At 43.1% G+C, this 27,288-nt stretch overlaps 1 protein-coding gene and 1 long non-coding RNA gene across 2 annotated transcripts in view; both read right to left on the bottom strand.

Moving 5' to 3' along the window:
- LOC148670341 (uncharacterized) overlaps positions 1–27,078 on the bottom strand; it is a 112,386-nt gene extending 85,308 nt beyond the window's left edge. The window contains exons 1-2 of the long non-coding RNA XR_015937015.1: positions 26,859–27,078; positions 24,785–25,069 (exon numbers count right to left, since the gene is read on the bottom strand). This is a non-coding gene — a long non-coding RNA (uncharacterized LOC148670341). The remainder of the gene's footprint in view (positions 1–24,784; positions 25,070–26,858) is intronic.
- Positions 10,450–20,665, bottom strand: LOC148670342 (E3 ubiquitin/ISG15 ligase TRIM25-like). Its single transcript, XM_088632964.1, has 6 exons — positions 20,564–20,665; positions 15,975–16,649; positions 12,869–12,964; positions 12,492–12,725; positions 12,183–12,342; positions 10,450–10,577 (listed from the first exon to the last, which is right to left on the bottom strand). The coding sequence occupies exons 1-6, from the start codon at positions 20,663–20,665 to the stop codon at positions 10,450–10,452; spliced, it is 1,395 nt and encodes a 464-aa protein (XP_088489090.1).
- Positions 27,079–27,288: the final 210 nt, after the last annotated feature.

Genomic DNA, 27,288 nt, shown 5'->3' with positions numbered 1-27,288 from the left:
GGCACCATGGCCGTTACAAATGTATCAAACTCAAATGTATCTCAACTTCTGGGTTTAACCCTTCACATCTCCAACACTGGGTAGAGACTCTGTGTATCTGGACTCAGCGGTTAAATAGGACAGGACTCAGGGCGCAGCAGGTGCGACTCATTGCTCTGCTCCTCCCTCCACACGCCACCGCCTCCCTACTCCCCAGCGGCAATAACATCTCCATTTACTACATTTATTCTTCCCTCTTAACCCAGAAAACAGATGCGGGCTGGAGGGGCTTAAATACTGCACCCTGCCCCACGGTAGGGCGTCTGATGTTGAGTTTAACACGTGCAGCGGCGCTTGTAATTATCGCCCTGCTGCTGGTACTGATTAGTTCTCTTAGGGGGTGGTCTGGGCGGGTTGGTGGTCGTGACAGCGAGCACATCTGGGTCCAGACTTCCGAAAACTCCTAAAAGTGAATTTCCAGCTTCCTGAAAGCCATGTTAAAGTCCCCCATCTGTTCGTTTCAAATGCATAAATTAGAAGAGTTCGGGTGTGTTTCTGATGTATTTTAATAGTTTGGCACTGTGCCTTGTTAAATATGTTACAAGTAAAGTTTATCAACTTCATATTCAAGCGAGGTTTTGCTTGGATGCAAAAACATTATATGATATCTATAACACACGTGAAGAGTGAATCTGAATTAATCAGAATGCCTCGCTGCACCAGAATTGTTATTTACGTATTTTTAAAATACATCTTGTGCATCTGAAGACAGAATAAAACCCGGAACAGTAAAAGGACGACAGACCCTTAAACTGTCTGGTGATATTGCTGCACAAGATCAGAATAAAACACGTTATTGTAAAAAAGTTAAAATTCGTGAATGAGTTTTTTTATATGAAAAAAAAAACATTTACTATGTATGCATTTAACTTACTTTTATAAAAAACATTACAGTACGGTTGATGAAAATTGTTGGTCAGCACTCTTCTATGAACTATACTCTACCAGCCTTTTAAGTCATGTGTCAGAAATATAAAATATATTTCTTTATAAAATTTGCTCAAGCGCTACGAAAAAGAAAAAAAATGTGTTTATAGTCCCATATTATCTTTTTTTTTTTTCTATGGGCTCTTGCGGAAAGGATTCCTGATTTCCTAATAACATAGAAATGTGTCTCTCTTGCCTTTTGGTGACCAAATGATCAGTTTAGTGTAGAAAAGAGCACTGTAAAACCCTGTCAGGCGTGCAAAACGTATAATAAAAGAGATCGCTTTGTTTCTGCCCACTTTCGCACTGAAGCCCTTTGGTGTTTTAAGAGAAGGTGATAACCACTACACTGCGCGACGTGGGAAGGGGTGAATTGCAAGGAGTGTTGACCTTCAAAAAAGGACTCGTCTCTGGAATATATTTCCACATTTTGAAGAGATTTTCGCCATTTCTGTAGTCTGACTCCCTCTATTGCTAGAGAGCTGTAGAATCTGGAATCACCTATCCAGCTCTGGGAACAGTGGGTAGCTGAGTGACTTTCTCATGAGCATGGTACAGATGCAGCCATTCAAAGTGCGCGTCACAGACACGTACCGCAGGTGACGTCGCTCAGTATGACGCAAGATGATGCGTGGCACCGCAGTAAGTGATTGGTTGACCAACAGGGGCACTCGTGGTTCGTTGGTCTGTCGTAGAAAGACTTACAGTAAACGTCTTTGCTGTGCCCGTTGTAGATATTGAATTTTACCACTGAAGGGAAATCTTAGTAGCTGAGCATAAAAAGAATAGGAGCATACTGTAACGCGTGTGAAGGCCATAAACGATATTAATTTTGGAACATAAACATACAGTATATAGCTGGTCTTGGTACTTTAAAGAAAAAAATACACACCAGTATTCCATTTCTCCCTAAACATTTTAAGCTTTGAAGTCTTTAACTAACGTGATACCGGAGTCAACAAGCATACTTTTAGAATTTGATTAAAAGGGAATATAATATGGAATCGCGTATCTAAGGAATTTAATAATGGTATTCGTATGCTGCGACAGGGCTGTGTAGGGCTGTTTCGCCTGCCTGTTCATGCGAGCTGTGTTGTAGCCGACTGGTCTAGGTGCGTGCCTAGCAACTGGTAGGTTGTGTGTTCAAATCCAGCTGGTACCGGACTTTTCTTTTAACAAACATTTCTTCGAAAAAATAGAATAGCGATATTATGGACAATCAATTGACTTTTATATTTCAAAATATCGCAACATGATCGATATTTGCGATATTTTGAACATATCTTCCCTTCTGACAGCGGTTCCTCCTTCTATTGTGTGTGTGTGTGCAACAGAGTAAATTTTTATAGAGAAATGGAGGCTGGACAGTATGCGTTACAATATAAACATTTATATTGATTTAAATCGTGTTCTGATTTAAATCGCAAACGCGTGTTTAATTATGTGTTTTTTAATCATAATCAGGCTAATGCATTTCTACATTTTCTGTATGAACCAGCTTAGAGGTTCATACAGAAAGACAGCTTGTGTTTAAATTGAGTGTAAGGTAATTTATGCTTCTAAAGTCATGGTCAGCATTTATTATCGTACTGTGCTGTAAACCTTTTCTGTGCCTAGTCACATTATTTTATAGCGTTTTTATTGCGTTATTAAATCTGGTGGCGCTGTGTGTTACAGTAGTTTCGTGACTCCCATGTCACATGGTCTGTGATTGAATCCCATAGAACTATGACTTTATTTTTTAACAAACATTTCTTTGAAAAAAATGAAACGTTTCCCTTGGTCAGAGATTAAATAAAACCTCACTCGCACCAAACAAATTTATATTTCTAAATATCACAAAATACGTTCATTGTCTTCCAATCGAGTCGAGTTGACATTGGAAGCCTGCCACACCCGGACTCTTAAACCAACGCATTAGCACGTCAAAGCCCATCGAGGGTATTGAGCCAGTATTGGCTTTAGTATTCCCCCCCTCTCCCCTCAATTCAATTCAATTCAAGGTGTTTTATTTGCATGACAGATGGGTACAAGCAGTGTTGGGTATGTATATTGTAACGCTTACGGCAGACAGGCACTGTGTAAGAGCCGGCGCACCAGAGCAGCGCACCGAGGGAGCGTCTGCATTTCTAACTTAGTTTTTAAAATTAGTCAAGCAATATGAAGCATCCCCTTTTACTTTGTGCCTGAGCATAAAAAGAATAGGAGCATACTGCAACGCGTGTGAAGTCCATAAACGATATTAATTTTGGAACTTAAACATACAGTATATGGCTGGTATCGGTACTTTAAAGAAAACATACACACCAGTATTCCATTTCTCCCTAAACATTTTAAGCATCGAAGTCTTTAACTACCGCGATACCGGAGTCAACAAGCATACTTTTAGAATTTGATTAAAAGGGAATATAATATGGAATCGCGTATCTCAAGAAATTAATAACGATATAATTATATTCATGTTGCAAAAGAACTGCAACGGACATAAAAACTCCCTTGCTTTTAATAGAGCGTTCCATAATTTCTAACTACGAAAATGCCAGGTGAAAGGATTTGTAAACATATTTTGTTAAAGCAAGTCAGTTTTTTCCGCAACACATAAAAGACATTTTTCCAAGAAAGTTTAGCCTTTGTCACTAATGAAACCACTAAATAAAGACATAAATATAGAAATCTTAAGATTTGTTTTATTTAATGTTGGTAGCAGGATGAACTGTCAGAGTGTATATTTTGTCGCAGAGTTGCTGCAAGATGTTAACAGTGAAAAAGGTATTTAGAAATGAGTTATTTCAAGATGAAAATTTTCAGAATAATTGCAAATCTAGCAGGATAGAGAAAGCACAGAAAACTGGCAGTTAGATTGATCAGATTAGTATGAAAAGTCATTTAGCAAAGGGAATTAGAAGAGTGACAAACTAGTATACTTTAGATCTTTTTTTTCTGAACCAGGGACAATCTGATCATGTTTCCCTATAACAATAATAAAAAACTTTATTTGATATATCACCATTAAAGGTGGCATCTCAAAGCAATACAGTAGATGTAAAAACAGATAAAAGGACCACAGATTACAAAGTAAATGCATATAAGAAAGACCAGCAGGTAGAGGTGCTACCAAAATTAGAAAATGAAGCAGATACAGACACTAAGTCTTCTGAAAAGAAAGGTTCTGAGGTTAGATTTAAACTGGCCCTGGTGTGTGTGTGTTTGTGTCTGTCCTGTGATGGACTGGCGCTATGTCCAGGGTGTATTCTGCCTTGTGTCCGTCGCTTCATTCATGTGCATCCAACACACAGTTCAACGCTAGCAACTACACAAAATCTAAAATATGAGCTCTACTTGCCACTTACAGTACCAACAGTACCAGCTAACTTTAGTAGTGACATTTTCATGGATCTTTTTAACAATAAAATTTACAACATCAGACTTCAGACACAATTAAACAGGCCTCAAAAAAGTCTGGTACAAACATTTTCAGCATGGAATAAACCGTTACTTTAATGGTATAAACCTTAAATGGATTCATATTCTCAATAAGATTTGGTGCTCAGTAACATGACTTAGAAAATGACAGAAGACATACGTATCATGCTTATCCTTCTATTTTTCATAATCGTAAACTCCTTAAGGCAGTTACATTTTCTCTGTTCTGACCTGGAGTTACAGAGAAATTTAAATTCTAATAAGAGATTTGTAATGAGGAAAGTCATACCAATCACTCATACAGTACCAGGATTTGCAATTACAATACAAATACTTTCTTTCTGTATGTGTTTATTTTGCAGTTTGAGTCTATGGCATTCCTTTGGGGGTCTATACTCCAAGGCATGACTTTTTTATGTATAAACATCAGTATTTACTGCTATTAATTACTGTACGATTTATAGTTGAAATCTGAGCCTAGATATAAAGTTAAAATCTCGACAAAGCAATGTAGGAAATACAGAGAAAATAAATCCTTTCTGACATCTAAAATCAGTTTCGATCAAGGTCTCTAAAACGAACAAGAAAAAGAAGATTTTCGGAGGGCAATTACGCTGTGTTTATATAGAATAAGTGATTTATGAGCAATCTAATTTCTTGTTCGTTTAAAACAGTGAAATGTCAGCTGTAAAAGATCGCACCAGAAACAGCATTCTCTCTGCCTGTCATAGACGTTCAGGAAAGGCTGAATGAAGTCATGTCAAGTACAATAATTCGGAGATCAATAATACCAGTTGTAGGACAGTACATAAGGAGGATAAGGATTTTGAAGTTGACTCAAAATCTGATAGGTAACCAGTGCAAGGACTTGAAAACAGGTGTAATGCATCCCTGATAGGATTCTTGCTGTCATATTGTGAACATATTGAAGATTGCTCAGTGTGGATTTAATTTCCCCAGTGAACAGGATGTGCATTTATTAATTCTAGAAAAAAAGCCTTTCTTGATTTCTCTAGTTCTTAGTTTCTCTAGTTCCCTTTAAAATAAACTATTATTCTACAATGCAGAGTATTACATGGCCAGTATTTACACATGATATTTGTGATTTAAAGAAATTAACACAAGCAGCTTTTGGAGATTTAAGTGTTGGCTGAGTTATTGCAGGATAAAAGACTAGAGATGTTGGCAAGAAGAAGATAGTTTGGGGAAAGCTGAGGAATACACTTATAACAAGAACACTTCCTAATGGGGTTAGGCATACTTTTGATGAAGATGATGAAGTTAACAGACTATATGTTTACATAGATACTGAAATAAGGATTGTATTTTAGATTATGTGTAGTTGCTGGCATTGAACTGTGTGTTGGATGCACATGAATTGAAGGAATGGGCAAACATAGCTGATGCGGATCCACAGAGCCAGCATATTAAGATGTTTATAATTAGAGGCAATTTGTTTAAATAACTAGGTATGGATACTGATGTGCAAGAGAGGTGGAAAGGCTGTTTCCTTAAGCCAGCAGTATAAAATATTTTATTCTCAGTGAGATGCTGCCATTTCATAGTGGGTTTCTAACACTGTGTATAGTTCCATCCACACAGTGCCTTTACTTCCATTTCTAATCTCTTTATCCAGCACAGAGGATTTGGAGCCTATCCCAGTAAGCAACGGACACAAGGCAGAATACACCCTGGACATAGCGCCAGTCCATCACAGGACAGACAGACACAAACACACACAGACCAGGGCCAGGTTTCCCATAAACTAATTAACTTACCAGTATGTTTTGGAGTGCGAGAGGGAGTCATATCACACATATGGAGAAAAACCATGTAACCCAGAGAGAACATGTAAACCCCACACACACAGGATGGCAGGAATTGAACCTAGGACCCCAGTGCTGCAAGATAGCAATGCTAACCACTTTGCCACCATTATAAATGGATGGATATCTTAGTTATCTTTCTAGTTCACAGGTTTGCATGCATAATTTAATTTTGAAAGCCACTGAGACATCAGGTACTACTGTTGTATTTATGAAAAAGAAACAAAACAAAAAACATACTAACAACTGTGCCATCCTACTCCTTAGCTAATACATTTTATTATTCATAAACAGTTAACATTGTTAGCAAAATATTGTGAATTATATTTAACCCTATTTTTTCTTTAGTTTTGTATTTAACTTATTATATGATAGTCAGACTTAATGTATATTTGAACAATGAAAATATATTTTTACAAGATTTTACATTAAGCACTTAAAATTAATATGGTTAATAATAGTAAACTGTAACATGCTGTAACAAGATCGGTTAAACAGCGAAGAAAATGCTTTCAGAGAAAATGTTTCAGGTGTGAAGAACATAGATCTCCAATGCAATTTCAACCAAACCTGTTCCCACACACCCTGCCCCCACTACCATTAGAATATACACAAAGCACTCAAATCTTTCGAGCTAATGATCAGGTGACCCGAGAGAGAGCGAGAGAAACACCAAGGGGTGCGGAACCAGGGAACTATTTACATGGAAAACGGGCGATCTCCCCAGACTGTCCGCCTGTTTCACTGTTACCTGGATACCTCTTTATTTAGAACTCACTAACACTGATTTTTAGTTTAGAAGGATTCAAGTAGGGTTTTAGATGAAAGGCAGCGACCTTAATCAAGCCCAAATCACAATTGAACCCATTCAGAGCCTACATTACATTTTAGCGTTTCATTCTGAGCAGAAGACCCTCACACCTGAAGAAGGGGGAGGTGTTTTTCGCTGGAAATCTCGCCTGCTTCTACTTTACAACCGGAGTGCTGGCTGTGACGAATTAAACCGGTATTACAGGTTTCAATCACAGACCATGTGACATGGGAGTCAGGAAACTAACACCGCGCCACCGGATTTGATAACGCTATAAAAACGCTATAAAATAATGTGACTTGGCACAGAACAAGTTTACAGCACAGTACAAAAATGCTGACCATGACTTTAGAAGCATAAATTGCCTTACACTCAATTTAAACACAAGCTGTCTTTAGCCCTCTAAGCTGGTTCATACACAAATGTAGAGATCCAGGCTCAGAACACACAGCTTCATTAGCGAATACATATGCAGGACAACTAGAGAAGACGTTTTACAGAGGATGGATTTTTAGAAACATCCCATCAGTGACATCACTGAAGTCAACTCCTAGGTACTGTAACTGTCGTGTGGATAGTTTCACAAGAATCAGACAAAGGTTTAAGCATCGCTTGTTCTAGATAAAACTGCAAAAAAAAAACAACCACCCATAATGTACTTCTTTGCGGCTCTGTTTGCCCAAATCATATATTCACAACGTGAAATCTAGAACATAATATTACGTAACCAAAATCCGCAATATGGAAACAGAACCTGTGTAATTGTTGATAGATGATGTACTCGTAACATTTTTTCAAGACGAACTACAACATTTAAAAAATGACTTGTATGTACTTGATATCTCTAATCAATCCACGGGTCCCAGCACGAAACGAAACTAAAACGCATACCGTTTCGCGCTTCTTATTAGTTGCTCAAAAGTAATTTGACCGTATGAAATGCATAATATAAACCTAGAAACATATACGTGAGTAGTACTTAAGCACTGTAGTATCTGTGTTAAGACATACCTCTCAAATACTGTAAATCAAGTTAAAAATATCTCAAGACAGATTCTGGTCATAATGAAACCATGTTTCGTGTATGTTTTCTTTAAAGTACCGAGACCAGCCATATACCGTATGTTTATGTTCCAAAATTAATATCGTTTATGGCCTTCACACGCGTTGCAGTATGCTCCTATTCTTTTTATGCTCAGCTACTAAGATTTCCCTTCAGTGGTAAAATTAGATATGAATATTCAAGACTTAAACGGGCACAGTTAAGACATTAAATATACATATACATACTGTATACAGTACAGTTTGCATACGGTAATATGTTTATGTTCCTAAATCAATCTCTTTTATGAGCATGTGTAAGGCATGGTGAATCGATTCTCAAAAATTACTGTACTTTGCATGATTGGAAAAAAATGCGTGATTGCGAAATGCTGTGGTGTTACTTTTACAAAGACGGTCAATGAAAAAAAGAATGTTGACCAGGGCAATACTTTGAGTTTACACTTACAGCTTGTCCAAGGTCATTTATTATTAATACTATTATTAATATCTTCGTTAAAGACTTTGATGGCTACAGCTCAAACATGAGAGGTTGAGCTTTATTAGCTCCACCTTGCGGAAATTCCGGATACTATTATTTTGCTAGCGGTATTTACCGGTAACTTGCGGTATTTACCGGTAACTTGCGGTAGACTGTGTACAGCATACCGGAAAATAATGCGGTATCGCCCGCGCATTTTGAATGGCTGCATCTGTATGAATCTGTTAACAAAATTAATGTTGGATGGAGTCAAAGATACTACCAATGTACACTTCATCAATGAAACATTCAAGAGAGAGAGAAAAACAGCTGAAGCTGGACTACCTGTAATTACAACAGAGTGCAGTTGATTAAAACCGGACACAGGCGGGTAGACAAACAAAGATCTCTGTTTATTGTGGCTAAACAACCACAAAACTTTACATATGTCTGTGTCATCAGCTAGCTATTGTGCTCATGAAAACACCAGAATATATTCTACCACAGTGATTCTGAGTTGAAAATCATCGTAAGTCCTTCCCTCTCACAACAAAGATGCCTTCTCTCCTAATATGAATGGAAAAATGATGTTGAGTTTTTCTATTGTTTTGTTTGTCCAGACAGAACAAGTCCTGACTGTTCCTACCTGCTGACCCATCCTGGTTGACATGTGAAGAGAAGCAGCCAGTTCTCAGACAAGAGAGAGGCCTACAGACCCCAGATGAGCCCCTGTAACAGAGTCACACTGCTGCCTCTCACAAGAGGCTGTGTGTCTGTGAAGCTGCAGGGGAAAAGTACTGTCATTTTACCATTATTTTTCCCCCCCAGTATTGTACAGTGTGGCTGGGTTGTTATTGTTAAACTGGCTCTGCTCCTGATATTCCACAGTTATTAACAAATCAAGTGTCACATTCTGACAGATGGAGAATAGCAAAGCAACTTCCCAAGAAATTCTACACCTGCTTCTGGGACACCCCAGTGGCAGACCTGGTGGAGGTGGAGCAAGAACTCTTCCGCCAGGGAAAAACTCAGAAATACGATGAGAGAAGGTTTCATCTTCCTGCTCTGCAACTCAAAAACTGGAAGCTGGTAACATAGCTCTGTGTGGACATCAAGATCCTGAACAAGCCAGTGCCCAGCAGACTGAGGACCTCCCTGCCCCACATCATCAAGTGTGGAAGGGTGATCTGTCAGCTGGAACCTCCAGTTCCCCTGTGACAATAACCGAAACGGGCCCGTGATGAGCCTTGGACCAGGAGAAAACCTTTAACAGAGTAAACCACAGCAATCTGTTCACAGCGCTGGAACACTTCAGATTCTGAGAAAGCTTCATCTGCTGGATAGATACTGTACTCTGAAGTTGGCCAAAGGGGTCAACGTGAACAGACATCTTTGGAATTTCATCCCCCAGGAATCCGGATTACGATAAATGTTTCATGTTTCACCTCTTCTCTATGTTCTCATTATGGAACCATTGGCAGAGGCACAGGGGTCCTCAAGATCTCCCAGTACACATGACGCTGTTCCTGATTTCAGACAGGGGGTTGCAGAGTGGGCTGCAGTTTAGGGAGCAGTACTGCAGGGCCTCAGACTTGAGGCTGATAAACAGAAAGAGCAAGGGCAAGCTTTTTGAACCCTGGAGGGACAGAGAAATGGCGCTAGAGAATTTCAAGCTTTGCATGGAGCCCCTAATGATACTGGTGGTTTCATTCCAGAGCAGGGACAACAAGTACATAAACTGGACAGAGAGGACCGTCAAAGTGAACGTGTAACTGGGCCTGTGGAAGACTCGCTTGCTGACTCTCATGGGGAAAGTGAGGGTGTTGAAGGCAGACACCCTGCTGGCTTTAGCTGACCTGGTCGTAGTGTGCCCTCTGTTAGCCAGACTCAGACGAGGGCTGCTAGGGATGGCAGAACAGGTACGAGTACATCACAAGGAACCAGATGTGCCAGCCGTTGAGGAAGGGGCAAGAGACGTGCCGAATTTCCCCCTGAAACTCCACTGCATCTTCTTCTGCAACCTCTGTCACTAGGGGTTGGACCCAATCGGTCACAAGTACCAGTAATTGGTCAGGCTGTGGTTCTCCCTCCCAGTGAAGCACCTGATTCAGTGGTCCAACACTGGGCCCAAAGCAGAGAAGCAACCGGATACCTACACCCACACCGTCAAGTGGAGCAGGAGGTATAAGGCCTCAAGACAATTAGAGCTCTGTATCAATAAAGGGCCCTGTACAAGGAAGGGAAGGAAGGAACTGGTCACCAGGGAGAGGCTGACGATCCCACAGGACACCAATGTAAGGACTCAACCCAAAGGACTAGACAACATGCTGAAGGCCCTCAGCTGGATGACTGTGCACCAGAGCTGGTGACCAGAGAGGTCCTTCACAGGTACTCGCTCACCAGGAAACCGCAACGCCCCTGGGACACGTGTTTCATAGAGGAAACGCAGGAGCACTTGTTCAAGAGCTGGACCTTCACCAGAGCAGTGTGGGACAGAATGGACAACACTGTGGAACTCCTGGGAGGGGGAATGGTTATGAGCTTCCATCCATAGTGACACGCTCGTCCAGCACCACACAGAGAGAAAGGCAGGAGAGGTGGAGGAGAGGATCCTCATGAGCCTCAAAGGCAGAATGAAGCACGATGTAGCCTGGTGGGATTTCATCACAGCAAAAGAGCTCTGGACAGGTCTGAGGGCCCCATAAAGGGGCTGAAGAAAACCCAGAAAAACTGTTCCATAGTGCTTCTGTTGAGAAATGTACAATCACAGTTTCAGAGCCAGTACTGCAGCCAGTGGTAACACCCAGGAGGCTTAGAGGGGCTCTTATTGTGTGAACCAGCCTCACTGACCACTTGCAAAATAGAAATACTGATAATGGACAATCACTCTGTTTAAGACATTTTAAATTCTGTTGAAGTGTTGTTGTTAGAATTGTATTCTTTGTAAGAGTTGTGCAGTAGACGTTGTAATAAAGTGCATGTTCTTAAAAAAATGACACTCACTTGGCTTTCTGTCTGTGTTCACCTGTGTGTTTTCTGATCCACATAGAGCGACTGTCTGCAAGCTTGACTTTCTGAATTCAGATGTGTATCAGCAAGTATCAGAGTGCGAATCAGTGTGTGTGTCAGAGTGTGCATCAGTTTATGGATCACTGTTTCTGCTGTGTGTTTGAGCTCCAGGTATATTTCAGGGGGGAGCTGTTGTAGACTCACAGTAGAAAAGATCTGCTCTGGACCTGGGCTCTGGAGTCTGCAGAATGCAGGCTTCAGTCACAGGGGAGACACAGAGAAATGTCTCATCAGGGCTGCAGTAACAGAGGAACGGGAATAACATGTTCTACTAGACTGGGACTGTATCTCCTAGTGTAACAGAACTGATCTACTGTACTGGGTCTGTAGCTCCTAGTGTAACAGGACTGTTCTGCTGTACTGGGTCTGTAGCCACTATTTTAACTACTATATTGGGACTGTAGCCCCTCTGAAAGCTTCCAGATATTTGAGATATTTGACTTAGAAATTAAATTATTGACTGATAAACTGTTTTGATAAATACATTCACTGCACAGAAAATCCAGTAACAATATAAGAGAAAAACAGGCTATCCAGAAAGATACCAGTGTGTTTCTCCACTAACCTGTCGTGGAAATCTTTATTGATTCCTTCTTGCAGATGTCCTCCAGTCGCTCTTTCAGTGCAGAGACAGCTCTCCTCACTGGCTCAGGAGAGAAGTGTGGACAAACAGGGATGCTGGGTGAGTCTCCAGCTCCAGGAGGGACACAGACAGACTGGAAATTCTGCAGCAGAGAAGAGAAAGAGGAGTATCCAGTCTAACACAAGGGGCTCAAAGACACATTCCAGGGGGGATACCAGGAGCAGCTCCATTTGAGAGCTTTGTGTGAGAGACACCCTTCCGTACTGCAGAGTCACAGAGCAGTGATGTTACCTGGAGGAAATGGATGTGATCCTCTGTGTGTGAGAGCTGGTTCAGCTCAGCATCTCTCCTCTTCATCTCAGTGATCTCCTTCTCCAGTCGCTCTAGAAGTCCTTCAGCCTGACTCACGGCAGCGCTCTCTTGAGCTCTGATCAGCTCTGTGACCTCAGAGCATGTTCTCTTAATGGATTGGATCAGCTCAGTAAAGATCCTGTCAGTGTCCTGTACTGCTGTGTGTGCAGAGCTCTGAGGGAGGAGACACACAGTGGATTATTACACAGAAAAACACTCAAACTACATTATGCTGTATGTTGTGTTTTCTAAGGGTACTGTCCAGTGTCCAACTTTGGAAATGTGTCAGTGTGTCCACTCCTCTGGTGAATACCCACTCTGAGTGACTCTACAGCCTGTCTCAGCTCCTGCAGCTCCTTCTCTCTCTCCTGGATTCTCTGCTGGGTTTGTGTCTGTGTCGCCCCCAGCTGCTTCTGTGGAGAAACAGAGACACTCAGGACATTTCTGCTGTAAGAGACTCGCATCACAGAGACACCCCTTAGAGTCACCCTGGAAAATTCACACTCTGTACCCTTGATGTCTTATCCACATGAGACGTGTTTCCTGGTCCTGTCTGACATGCTCCTGTTTCATGTCTAATCTACACCGGCAGCATGTGCAGCTCAGCAGAGCACGAGTCTCCACCTTCTGCTCGAGTTTTACACCTCACACCTGGGTCTGCACATCTGTATGTGAAGTGAAATCTAAAAACACAGAAAGTATACCTGAAACACAATCTAGAGACTTCAGTTTTCATTCTGACATCTAAATATAGTGTCTGGACTTCTCTCTGCACCACAAAACAGAGGACTTCAGCAGTGCTGATGAGTCCGAGTGCTACTAGTTTGTGGCTGACGTGCTTGACCACTGGCTTAAGTTCTGGGCCAGGCAGACCATGTGTCCGACCACATCTCACATCCTGTCTGCTTCCTAGAAACATGTTCTGTGTCAGATCTGACTCCAGCATAGCCCAGTGTGAGTCTTGTATTCAATAAAGCAGGTGAAGGTATTATACCACAGTTAACTGGTTTTTGTGTATGAAATCCACCACCTGCCTATTGGAGCCCCTTCCCAGCACTTTATTTCAATCCTGTTTCACTGCTTTCTCCCCCATAGTCCTCAATATAATAAATGAATCCTTGAGTACTGATGTGGAACCAGTGGCCTTCACAACTGCTGCTGTTACCCCTATGTGTGAAAAAGAATCATGGCTCTGGACAGCCTGAACAACTTTCACCCTATATCCAAGTTAACCTTTCTTGCAAATCTTTTAGAACGAGCTGTTACATTTCAGTTAAATAACCTATTTTAACCTCACCAATCTGGTTTCAGACAACTTCACAGCACAGAAACTGGCCTGCTCAAAGTCACTAACGAACTTCTAATGGCTTCTGATTCTCATTCTCTTTCTATCCTCATTCTTACTGAACTCAGTGCTGCTTTCGACACCGTCAGCCATGACATCACACTTTCTTGTCTTGAGACTGTGTTTGGAGTTTCTGACACTGTTCTTAAATGGTTCCAGTCTTACCTCACTGATTACTTGCACTTTGTCTCTTGGCAATTGTAGCTCGGAAATTGGACTCATTAAGTCTGGTCTTCCTCAGGGGTTGACACTGGGCCCCCTACCCTTCATCATGTATGAGTTCTGATGATACTCAAATCTACAGTACAGTACGTCCATACTTAACTGACACTGACATGTCTCTGCTCCAATTGCTTCTCGGACATAAACACATGTATGACTCATAATTTCCTTCATTTAAACTGCAAGAAGACAAGTTTATTGGCACAGAAATCCAGTAACCTTATCTCGGAAGGTGTGATCCTAGTTTCAGGATAATTTGGGTTTTGAATGTCTTTCTGCAATAGGAGTTAAGAAACCCTTCTTTGAGGATACAGAGATTAGTGTGATCATGGCCATTAGAGGTGAAATAAGAAACTATGGGCTTGGAGAAATCTTTGATCCTCAAAGCCCTAACATGTTCTCTGATGCGGTCTCCGAGTCAACCTGGCTGGGCATTTTCTGCAAGAGAGGCACCAAATAAGATTACTGGAGGTACAAGACGTCATCTGAGTGATCTGGAATTGTCCTGAGAGGCCTTGAATGAGTGTGGTGTTAGATATGTACTTGCAGGTGATGAATCGAGCTCTGTTGCAAGGGAAAGTGCCTGGTGTGGATGGTTGCTGAGGGCAGTCAAGGGAGCTGTGAACAAAAAGGTGATGCAGATTAGGTGGTTGGTGATATGAGATGAGATCATGGGGTGGTCAGAAAAAGGGTACCAGTGGAGGGATCATCCTGTAGGATGGGGAAGTTGTCGTTAATGGTCCTGAGGATGGAAGGGGTGTTAGGATGGTAGGGAAGCGCCAATGACATGCACTTGTGAGGCCAGGAGTTCCTAATTGTGTTGATAATACTGTACCGCTCTATAGTTGTAACGCTTTGACTACTGTAACGCTCCACTCAGTGGAGCATCTAAGCCCACACTGAACAAACTACAGTATGTCCAGAATTTGGCAGCCAGAGTCTTCACCAGGTCTAGTGCAAGTGATCCCATTACTCCTGTCCTGGAGTCCCTGCACTGGCTTCCTATCAGGTTTTGTGTCGACTTCAAAGTCCTCATGCTCCCCTAAAAGCCTCTGCATGGTTTGACACCTCAGTACCTGCCAGAGCTACTACATCCTACTCCCCACCTCACAACCTTCACTCTTCTAATTATGGTCTCCTGTCTGTCTCCAAAGTCAGCATTCTGGGTGACAGGGCTTCTCCTGCTGCGCCCCAAAGCTCTGGAATTCTATCCCTGTGGATATCATAACTCACCTTCCCTGAGCTCTTTTAAATTCAGACTCACAATCTTCTATTCATTAAGAGCTTTAATTTAACTGGGTCTGTTTCTGCCCCTTTGCTTTTCTACTGTTTTATCAAACCCCTGTCTACTATCTCCTCTCACTGTGCATCTCTCTGTTCTGTAAAGTGCTTTGAGAAGCCATTGTAAAGATTCCATATCAAAATATATTTTTTTATTAATAATAATACTATTGTGGTGAAATTAAAGTAGGACTTCATTAATGAAGGGTGCAGTCTGTTCTAGAGGTGTTGAGTGTGCTGTGCATTAATGAGGGTGCAATCTGTTCTAGAGGTGTTCAGTGTGCTGTGCATTAATGAGGGTGCAGTCTGTTCTAGAGGTGTTCAGTGTGCTGTGTAGTTGTACAGGTTCATCGGTGCTACATGAGGACAGTAAAGAGAGAAACAGTGAAGGTGAGGAGGAGGAGGAGATAATGAACAACAGACAGAAGAACAGGAGACACTTCAGAGACATAACCTGTGTGGATCACAGCTGAGTACATGAGAAGGACTCAGCAGTGGAGAGATACAGCATTACAGATACAGATACAAACTTTAACATCTTGTATAGACACTCAATACAAACTCAAAGTCCTCACCTGTTTCTCAGTCCTTCCTGCTGCAGCTGAGACAGTATCATGGCCTCTGTGTTCATCCATTGCACAGAGATAACAAACACACTTCTCATCAGTATGGCAGTAGACCTCCAGCAGTTTGTCATGAGTGGAGCAGATCTTCTCCTGCAGTTGTCCTGTGGCATCAGCTAGCTTGTGTCTCTTCAATGGAACAGCTTCATAGTGAGGCTGAAGGTGAGTCTGACAGTAAGAGGCCAGACACACCAGACAGGATTTCACAGCTCCCCTCTTTCTCCCAGTGCAGACGTGATGCTCCCCTCTTTCTCCCAGTGCAGACAGCACGTCTCCAGGGCCAGCAGGACTGTGAGCAGGAGAAGGACCACTGCACCCTGTCTCCTTCAATTTCTCTACCACTTCAGCCAGGATGGTGTTTCTGCCAAGATCAGGCCTTGCGGTGAAGGTCTGTCTGCACTGGGGGCAGCTGTAGATCCCAGTCTGATCTTCCTGATCCCAGTGGTTCTTAATACAGCCCATACAGTAACTGTGTCCACAGAGCAGAGTCACTGGATCCTTCAGCAAATAAAGACACACTGAGCAGCTGAACTGGTCCTGAGAAACTGAAAAATACTGCCTTCTGCCATTATTCTGACAAGTAAAAACTGCACAGAGAGGAGCAGTAGAGACGGAGCTGCAGTGAGTCTGTTTCTAGTGAAACTTCCTTGATCTGAGCTGCAGGGTTGTGGTTGTTAGGGGGTGTGATTAGGGTTGTTAGAGGGTGTGGTTTAGAGCTTCAGTTATAAACCAGCTGCAATTTTATTTCTTTGGTGGTTATTGTTTGGGGAAGGTTTGGTGTTGTAGAAGAGGTGACTTACAGTGTTATTTTGGGCTGACAGAGATTTTTTTTTATAATCTTGGAGCATAATGGTGACAAACAAGAGGAGGCCAGCTGGCCCATCCAGCTGTTTAATTGTTGGGAGTTATTTGGCTCCAGGATCATCTCCAGCTGTGTTTTGACAAAGGGGTGTCACAGTCACAGCTCCACATGGTGCAGAGGATTTCACTGTCCAGGTGTGAACTCTTACTGCGAGCAGTCCAGCCTGTTGTGTCTCTCTCTCCAGGCCAGTGAGCCCAGCCTGCTGCCTGGCTCTGCCCTGCAGCGTGTGGGCGAGCAGGGTACGTCCAGGGCTTCCTGCGCAGTGACCCCCTCTGTGAGCCGCTGCAGAGAATCATGAGCCCATCTCTCCCCTGAGAGACGCTAGAGGAGCAGATGGACAGGGCAGTGTCATGTGGGTGTGACTGTGATCTCCATCCACCCAGCGTAACAGCGAGCCCCTGATCTCTGTGTGCAGCAGCTCGCAGTATTTCTTCCTAATACAGTAAAGGTTGTGCGGTGCATTGAGGTATGCAGTTTGCTGGCTAAATATGATCAATAAGTGGCACTTGTGGAGCATTAGATGTTAGTGAAACGACTGCTTCATTGAATCTGTATCTCTACTGTGCATGTTTAAATCCACTTCATATGGAATATTAATATGGAATTGTACAACTAAAGGGAAATTTTGGTGGATGAACATAAGAAAGTATAACATAATATATACCTAATGTAATGCAAATTTCAGCAACAAGTGATCAGGAAACAATTTAACTTTACATTTTTATAATAATGTATTTCACACATACTGCACTGTAGTAGCTTTAAAAGCCATACAGTCTCATACGTAATACATACCTCCTGTACATACAGTAGATGGTAGCAGTAGCTCAATATAGAAAAATACAAATTATACACAGTATTCCACCGTCTTCATAAATATTTTATGCATCAAATTTACTCTGTAACTTGCGGTGTTTATTTTGGAAAAGTGTTGATGTGCTTGTTCTAACTATATAAAGTTTATATACTTCATAAAAAGATCCTGTCAGAGCAATCCTTTTGGCTGTAATTTTTACATTTACTATATTTTGTCTTAATTCAAATTTCAGCAATGAGAAATCAGCAATTAACTTCAAATTATGATTATGAAAAATATTTCACATATACTGTACTGTAGTGGCTTTAAAACCATACAGTATCATGCTGTATTACAGTTATATATATATATAACTTACATACAATCACACTGTCGTTCATTGCCGTGTGCGCTAACATTTCGGTATATCTGTGTATCTGACTTCAAGGGATTGGCGTGTGTGGAACAGCTGGAGATTCGTTTGATTATACTATGAATGAGTCCAAGTTTCGAAATTATAAAAAAAATAAACCTTTGTTGAGTTTGTATGAGAGACAAAAGGTATCTTTTGAGAAGTCATGTACTGCTTGCAAATTAGCTGATTTTGACAAAGTTAATTTTGCTTAATGAATTTAAAATCTGTCTGACTGTACTGTAGCTTTCATTTTCATAGCTTTCACGCAGATTCTAAGCTGAATGAAAATTACCCTCTTTTCGTGCATAATAAGTTGTTTATCTAAACCTGTTTTCTATAGTCATACAATGTCGGTTTCAGGCAGGGACACATTATTGTTTCTTATTTTTATTATAATATTTTTTTATGTTTTTGAGAGACTTCAGAACACTTTTACTAATGCATAAAAAATGTAGCATAATGCATGCTGTGGTGATAAAAGTTATTGAGCACAGAACATCTTTCCTCCTGTCAAAAGAATTTCATAAGTAGTTTATTCTTATTTGGGGAAAAACAGAAAATACAGAAAGTTTCTCAAATTTAAGAGAGGTTGAATCCAACGAGTTTGTGTTATTCTGCTTTATATGTTCAGGTGTTTCGCAAACATACAGTAGCTTTTGAATAGTAATTGTCTCGTTATAAACTCACTTAAGGTGGATCTGCTTTATTCAAACTGAGGTTTCTAAAAATGCAACCAGGTACTAGATGATGTTTAAATAACAGTTGCTAAAAGTTTCACAAATCGCAATATTTAAAATGCTTGTACTGTAGCTTGAAGGCTCTGTGTTATTTGGTCAAAAGTTATTGACATCTGATACATTGTGTCTCATAAACAGACGTTTCAATAAGAAAGTGAAGGTTATAAAAACTGGAGAAAGAAAATGACCCTGAACAAAATACAAAAAGTTTTAAATTATTATTTGTAATCAATAAATTAATATTGTTAATAATGATCAAATACATTATTATAGTTCAGTTTCAGTGGTCTGAAAGAAAAAAGAAAAAAGAAACAGACTTTCCACAGGAAAAGCCTCCTAAAACGCCGCCAGACCTATTTTACACGAAAAGCCAGCGGGTGTCCGAATGAAACCCAAACACAATAAAAACAAAACCCCCAATACTGTGACTTGGCGGAGCTCAGGCGAAGACACACACGTTCCCTTCGGTTAATTCTGTGATTGAAGCGCAAGACGCAGAGCCGGACAGGAACGGGGCCTTGAAACCAAACGACGCAAACAAGAACGACGACCCTCAAACTAACAAGCCCTTTCGCCCAAAGCGGAAGGCGAGGCCGAGGCCAAAGGCGGAGCCACCAGAAAAACTAACTGTGCCGCTGCGTGTTTATCCCATTCCGCCTTGCCGAACTCAGGGGGGTCGAATACAGGGGTCGACTCAGCGCCATTTGGGGGGGGGGAGGTTTTTTTCGGCGTTTATTTGGAGAAAATAACCCACCGTCTCTGAGAACCAACTGACTCCCAGCTTTTTCCCCCCTCTCACAGTCCAAAGACATGCTGGTGGATAATGTTGGCTTCCCCCAGTGGTGTGAGTGTGTGTGTGTGTGCCTGCCCAGCGACGGACTGGCGTCCCGTCCCGGGTGTACCCTGTCTTTGCGCTATTTGCTCGCTATAAATAAAATAAAAACCATATTTCTTTAAAGGGGTTTATTTGTAGCCACCTAGATAGCGACCTCACCAATCTTGTGTTTAGAAACGTTTCACGTTTTTTTTTATTTCCTGATATAATCAACACATCTAGTCTGTAATAGCCTCCGAATCCTGGATAATAAACAGGTTACGCTTGGTTTTTCAGGTCTGTAAAACAACTCTCCTGGGCCAGTAACTGTTTAGCTCATTGTTTCAGACTATGACCTACAGTACATTCCTGAGTATCCATCCTAAGATAAGGGGACAGGGCGTTTTTTATTAACACAGACCTCGACCGCCCTCGGCGGCCGTCACAGTTTTCGGCTTCGTTATCGAAGTTTCTCTCAACACTTGCCCAACCCGTCACATTAACGGGCAGCGAGGTGGCGTCGGTAAAATAGAGCAGGGGTCCCCCCAACTTGAGTTCTGGGGACCCCCCTACACACACACACACACGCTGTTTTTAATTCCACCCGAGCCCCTCAATTAAATAACTGAAATCAGATCTCACTGGACCCGCATGATAGGGGTTCAATCCGAGCTCGTTGTTTTCAGTTCAGTAGGAGGTCATGTTTTTCCCTGCTTAAGAAGCAAAATCTCATACCTCTGAGTGGAAGAAGAGAAGCTTGCAAATATTTTCAAAGCCAGACACAGCTAGGTGAGCTCCTGCAGTCGGGACAGGAGGCTCTTTTTTACACAGAGGGTGGTGGGGGATGGGAACAAGCTGCCCAGCCCTGTTGTTGAAGCCGATACCCTGGCTTCTCTCCAGACACAGAATTTACTCACGAGTTGTTCCTTCACGATCGGTTTCCCCGTCTCCCCCCCCCCCCCCCCCCAGAAGCTGCGCACAGTCCGCCCGGGCGACGCCGTCACCCTGCGCTGGGACATCCCCTACTGAATGGAGACCCTGTGGTTGGCGCACCGCGCCCGCTGTCCCCGGGTCGTGCTGGTCCGCTGGAGGCACTGCAGCCTCTCCGCCCTGCTCGACTCGCCGCTGCGCTCCGTCTGCCTGCGGATCGAGAACGTCACCCAGGACGACCTGGCACTGTACTTCTGCTCCGACAGATTCGAAGGGGAAATCGCCTTCGGAAACGGAACCCTGCTCGTCTTCCCAGGTGGGAGATCTGGGGGGCTCAGTGAGGCTGGACCTGGCTAGTCAGTGTGTCTGTTAATCAATCAGTGTGTCAGTGTGCCAGTTAATCAATCAGTGCGCCAGTCAGTCTGTGGACCAGTGAGTCAATCAATCAGTGTGCCAGTTAGTCATTGTGCCAGTCAGTCACTCTAGTCAATCTGTCAGTTTGCACTAGTCAGTCTATCAATCTGTCCAAAGTGCTGTCTCTCACAGGGATACATCAGTAAAGGCCGACTCACCCCCCTCACCCAGTCTTGCCGCTCTGTTACAGGTTTGGCTGTCAAACCCGGGGCCTTCCCACTGTGCTGGGTCCTCCATGGCTGCACAGCTGTGACGCTGGCTGTGATCTGCTCCTGCTGCACCTACTGCCTCTCCCACCGACCAAGTCAGAGCACCTCGATCAGACCGGAGTACTGTGCCCACGTTCTGAAAAAGTTGTTCTTCATTCTTAGGGGAAAGAACTATACAGTACTGCCTGGCTGGAGGAACTGAGTCTCTTCAGTCTGAAGGGAGTGTCCCATACTGACAGGTTGGAGGAACAGAGTCTCTTTAGTCTGAAAGGGAGTGTCTCACACAGATAGGTTGGAGGAACTGAGTCTCTTCAGTCTGAAGGGAGTGTCCCACCCTGACCCTGATGAAACCAGAGGAAGCCCATGCAAATGGGGTGGGGGGGGGGACATGCAAACTCCACACAGACAGTCCCCCCAGGTCCAGAATTGAATTGTGCACCCCTGTGCCACTCTCCACTAAGAACTGTGCCACAGACATGACCTTAGCGAGTCACTTTGTGGATTTTCTTCTGTCAGTGCCCTCTCCTGGGGGGGTGGGGGTGGTGAAACTCCGATCGGCACATTTTGGAGCCCTCAGACACAATCTGAACTGCTTTCGAATGAAGGATTGTCGTCGGGACTGCAGTCGCTGGTGAACCTGTGTGTGACGGGCTTGGATACGTGCAGAGACAGTGTCTGGGGTCTGATTTGTGAGTCCAACCAAATTTTCCAAAAAAGCTTCAATTGAAATACAGAGACAATTTTCAGGATAGATTTGGGCACAGCAGCACATCTGGATATCTCAGGCTGATTTAATACCCAAAATGCATTAAGAATGTTAACTGGAATGTTAATTTTTATTATCAAAAAAACAAAATCATTCATAACGCTACAATGCCATTGGAGCCTCATAGAACATAGAAAGAAGTAAAACCCTTCAATGTACATCAACTTGTATTGACAAAATATTTAAAAATACTGTCAATGTCATTGGTTCCAATTACAGTGTTGTTCATTTTTTAAAAAAAAGTTTGGTCTTGAGAAGCTACGCTCCTCGCTGGTAAACTGGCAAACGTTACAAGAGGTAAAAGTTCACAGAGCTCTAAAGATGTCTGGGAGATCACGTTCACAGACCTCAGCACCTCTTCAGAAGTGTAGTGTTCTTGAAGTTGCACTGAAAAGCCCAAAAGTTCATCAGCAGCATCAACATGATCAGGATATATATTTGTACATCCAGGATATATCAGGATTATGGCACTGGGGCTAAGGATCTGCGCCTGAGGCTGGAAGGTTGCCAGTTCAAATCTCGCAGCCAGCAGAGGAATCCTCCTCCGTTGCGCCCCTGAGCAAGACCCTGCCCTCCTCCAGGGGTGCCGTATAAATTGCAGACCCTGTGCTCTGACCCCCAGCTTCTCTCCCCCTGTCTGTGTTTCTCATGGAGAGCAAGCTGGGGTCTGTAAAAAGACACATTCCTCATGCAAGAAACTGTATATGGTCAATAAACTGATCATATATCACGACATACAAATATCATGTCAACAGCTAAATACTGACTCCAGCTATGAGATCTGTCCAAATCTTTCCTCAGCAGCCTCCATCACAGCAGGAAGAAGAAATCCCCTTGTTTCAAGGCTCTGAATGAGCGCGGTGCTTTTAAAGACCTAATTTATTACAAAACCACCAGTTCTAACAAGGAAAATGCTGCCCTTTTTCAAAACTCTGTCCCTCGGGGGACAGGACAAGCGTCCAGTCCGGCCCTCTTCTGAGATACCGGGTGTGAAAGGGAGGGAGTCAGTGCCATCGCCGAGTCTCCCCTCTCTGGCTGTGCCTCCTCTCCCGTCTCTCCATCGTCGCCATCTCTGACGGCAGAGTCCTGTCTCCCGCCTGATTCTCTCTCCTTCTTTTTATAGTACAGACCAGCCAGGACACCCAGGGCAGACAGGACAGTCAGGACAGGGATGAGGTACTGTAGGAGAGGACATGAGCTCGCCCTGGAGGAGATGGTCATGTGAGACCAGAGGAGAAGAGAAAGATAAAAATGAATAATTCTTTTATTATAATTCACTTTCCTGGACACTCCACTCGGAGCTCTTTACAGGTCATGGGGATCCCACTACGTCCACCAGTGTGCAGCCCCACCTGGATGATGCTCCAGTCCGCTCAGCACACACCAGCTCTCAGTGGGGAGGAGAGCAGAGGGATGAAGCCAGTTCAGAGATGGGGGTTATTAGGAATCCATGATGGGTAAAGACCAGGGGGGAAATTTGGCCAGGACATCGGGGTAACACCCCTACTCTTCTCGAGAGTCACCCTGGGATTGTTAATGACCACAGAGAGTCAGGACCTCGGTTTGACGTCTCATCCGCAGGACAGCGCCTGTTTACAGTCCAGTGTCCCCATCACTATACTGGGGCATCAGGACCCACACAGACCGCAAGGTGAGCGCCCCCTACTGGCCCCACTAACACCTCCTCCAGAAGCAACCTTTTTCCCCAGGAGGTCTCCCCTCCAGGTACTGACCAGACTCACACTTGCTGAGCTCCAGTGGGAGCTGCAGGGTGATGTGGCTGCTGGCTTGAAAGATTAGAAATATCCAGTCTGTTTGATTCTCCACCTCAGAGCAGAGGAGCAGACAAACCACACTCCCACAAATCACACACTGTGGCTTCAAAACAGGGAGACGGGCAGGGTGTCTAACCAGAGGGAGAAAGAAAAACATCTCTTGCAGGGCTCAGACAGCAACTCTAAACTGAGGGGAGGAGAAATGACTTATAGAGGGGAATTTTCTCCCATAAAAACAGTGTAAACATTGTTGAGTGTGTTTCTCTTGTAGCTACCACGTACAGGACAGAGGGTCCTGATATAAATTCAGGTTCAAAATAATGCACCTCACAGAAAAAGAGGAACCAGTATCCATAAGAAATAATATAATTAGCTGTACTTTTGTTTAGCTGGATGCTGGGTGCTTTTCTGTTTCGAATGAAGACCACAGGTAATATATAATTAGGTTGAGATTCATTCCCAACATACAGCCCAGACAAGGGTATATATATGTACCTATAGCTCACAAAAAAAAACAGTACATAGATATAGGGACACCAACTCCTTTTGATCACACCTCGATCCACTGACCAGTGTTAAGAATTCAAATGTTTGACACTGGGGCATAACAATTCATAATCTACGTCAATAGCACTGCCTACAAGAAGAAGAATTTTGAATGTCAAATTCTGATCTTCACAGTTTTTTTTCATTTCTAGAAACAAATAATCCATGAAGCACCTACGTTTCCGGCTTTTGGTGCCTTGCCTGGAGAATTTTGATGTCAGTGTGAAACGAGAGTGATTCCTACCGCTTCTAGAACATGTATAAGATGACAGTCCTGAGGGGTGTTTCCCCATTTGGCGGGGACTACAGCTCCCACAGTGCTTTGCACCCACACTGTTCATATTGAGGGCACAGTTCTGTTTCAAATGCACTATCCGACAGAGCTGCAGATGCACATCGTTCGGCCTTTGGAGAGGGTTCAGGCCAGGCACAAGCTAAACTCCACATGCTTCCCAGCTGCAATCTGGAAAAAACTCTCGGATACCAGATTTTACTCACCTCCCACATTGACTGTCACAGTGCTGATAGTGTTTCCTTGAAGGTCCCTCACTGTGTAGCTGCCCTGATCAGCTGGAGTGAGGGAGCACAGTGTAAGAGAGCTGTTCTGCACTGACACTCTGTCTCTATACTGGGGGACACAGCTGGCTGTGCTGTTCTGGACAGAACACACTGAGGTCGAGTCTCCAGCTCCTGCAGGATCAAACAGCACCTCCACTGGCTCTCCTGTGAGCAGAGGGACAGACAGAGAGGCTCCAGGCTGCAGGGTGACAGTGACTCTGTGAGCTGAAAGACAATCAGGACAGAGGATGATTCACCCAGCTGTGTCTTGAGAGAAGCCAGGGTATCGGCTTCAACAACAGGGCTGGGCAGCTTGTACCCCACCCCCACCCCCCTCTGTGTACAGAAGAGCCTCCTGTCCTGACTGGAGGAGCTCACCCAGCTGTGTCTAGAGAGAAGCCAGGGTATCTGCCTCAACAACAGGGCTGGGCAGCTTGTTCCACACCCCCACCCCCCTCTGTGTACAGTAGAGCCTCCTGTCCTGACTGGAGGAGCTCATCCAGCTGTGTCTGGAGAGAAGCCAGGGTATTGGCTTCAACAACATGGCTGGGCAGCTTTTTCCTCTCTCCCACCCCTATCTGTGTAGAGCCTCCTGCTCTTGATTTTAAATATTAGTGTTCATTTGTCTTTGTTCCAGCTTGTATGTATAGTGGTACCTTCAGTATGTCAGTGTGGGACCACTAGTTAAATGTACTTCCACGTAGTTTCCACAACAAATTAAAGTTACTAGAATTGATACCTATAAGCAAAAACCCCAGCAGTGGACAAGACAGGAAGTTTAAAAAGGAGGATAAACATACATTCATTCCAGCTGACAATACATTCTCCGTTTTAGAAAATCAGACTTCACACAAAAAACGTTGCCTCAGTCTTGTTCTGCACTGTTGGTCAACAATAATTGCTGCTACGTGATGCTTGTGGTGACCGTTCTAATTAGGGCTGGGCGATATGGCCAAAAACATTATCACGCTAAAAATTGTCATATCAGTCGATATCGATAATTATCATAATAAAAATCAAATCATTATTTCTTTCAAGTTTAAAAGCAGATTTTTTCTCCTGAGTGAAAGTTGAAGAAACCAGACAGTTAATTGGTAATTTAAACAACTCTTTATTTTAAGAACACAACCAACACTTGCCAAACAGCAGAAACATTCAACAAATCTGAGGTAGAAAGTATTCAAGTCTTTTTTATGTCAAAATATGCATGAGTAAAATTTACAAAATAAATATAAATAAATAAATAGAAAAATTAAAAACTGCAGTGTGATAAAACACACATAGAAGATGGCTCTGACAGACTGCAAAGTTTAAAGTGCTCTGTTTTATGTCTGATCGTAAAAAGCCAAAATATCTCCAAATTACCGAAGTTGAATGACCTTTTCTGTTGACGATGTCATCATCCTTCGAGCTGGTCGTTGGCAGCACTACATTTGCTTCAGTGTCACTCATTTCTCCACTCTAACTACAATCCTGTCAGCCACCACCGTGTGGGTAAACAACACCACGTTAGCTGCCCGGTCTGCAACACGCACACACACTCGCGCAGTATTTTGTGTGCATGCGCATGTCATGCGAAAAGCATAAACATATATATCGAACATTTATCGAAGTTTTGTTAAAATTATATCACGATAATTATCTTTATCGAATTATCGCCCAGCACTTGTTCTAATCCTCAATAAAACTTTCAAACAAGATATCGATCCTAGAGAGAATATTGCATCATACTGTAAGTGAAGATTGTAGCAGACAAGAAGAAACTGCTCTGTTCATATCCCGGATGGAGTTTCTGGTGATCAGCTGATCAAACCAGGGACATGCTGGGATACAAACAATTTCGGTCTTTGTCTGCTCAGACAGGACAGTGGCTGTTGTGAGGAGAGGACTCTGGAATAAAGTATTATAATCGGTGATTATAATCTTCTTTGGGACCAGAAGAATTTTTGCCTAAACAACACTGATATTTCCAAAATGATTTACTTATGGACAACAAAAGGAGACCCATACATACCTAGAACAGCCAGGTCCACCCTCTGAAGTAAGTGCTCCTTATCGGCTATGAGGTGTAGCGGCGAGGCTTAATAATAAGGCAGAATTAAGTGTTCTGAGCCTTCCCAAATGAGGCCCCATTTCTCTGTTCATCTCTGTTGTGCAGCCACAGAGAAACTATTCATGCAAGATGTTTTCTTTTGATAAGGACAGCTCCCAAAGGGGGATGCACTTAGCTAAGCCTGGCTATCATGATCAATGGTCATCCATTGGCGCCTATCTGTCTAGGGAGTGCCAGTTGGACATCTGGACTGCATTACTAAGTGTCAGGAGTAAGTGACTCATATCTCACCTTGATCAACCAATCAGGGACTGGTAGGGCCGAGTAACCCACGTGGGACTCTGATGCCCATGGAACTTTCAGCCAATCGACGAGCTGAAGTTCCTCCAGG

This window comes from Lepisosteus platostomus, chromosome 5 (assembly GCF_059453375.1).
Source record: "Lepisosteus platostomus isolate fLepPlt1 chromosome 5, fLepPlt1.hap1, whole genome shotgun sequence".
NCBI classification, from domain to species: Eukaryota; Metazoa; Chordata; class Actinopteri; order Semionotiformes; family Lepisosteidae; genus Lepisosteus; species Lepisosteus platostomus.
The sequence above is the reverse complement of the archived record's forward strand: the minus strand, read 5'-3'. Positions and strand labels throughout refer to the sequence as shown.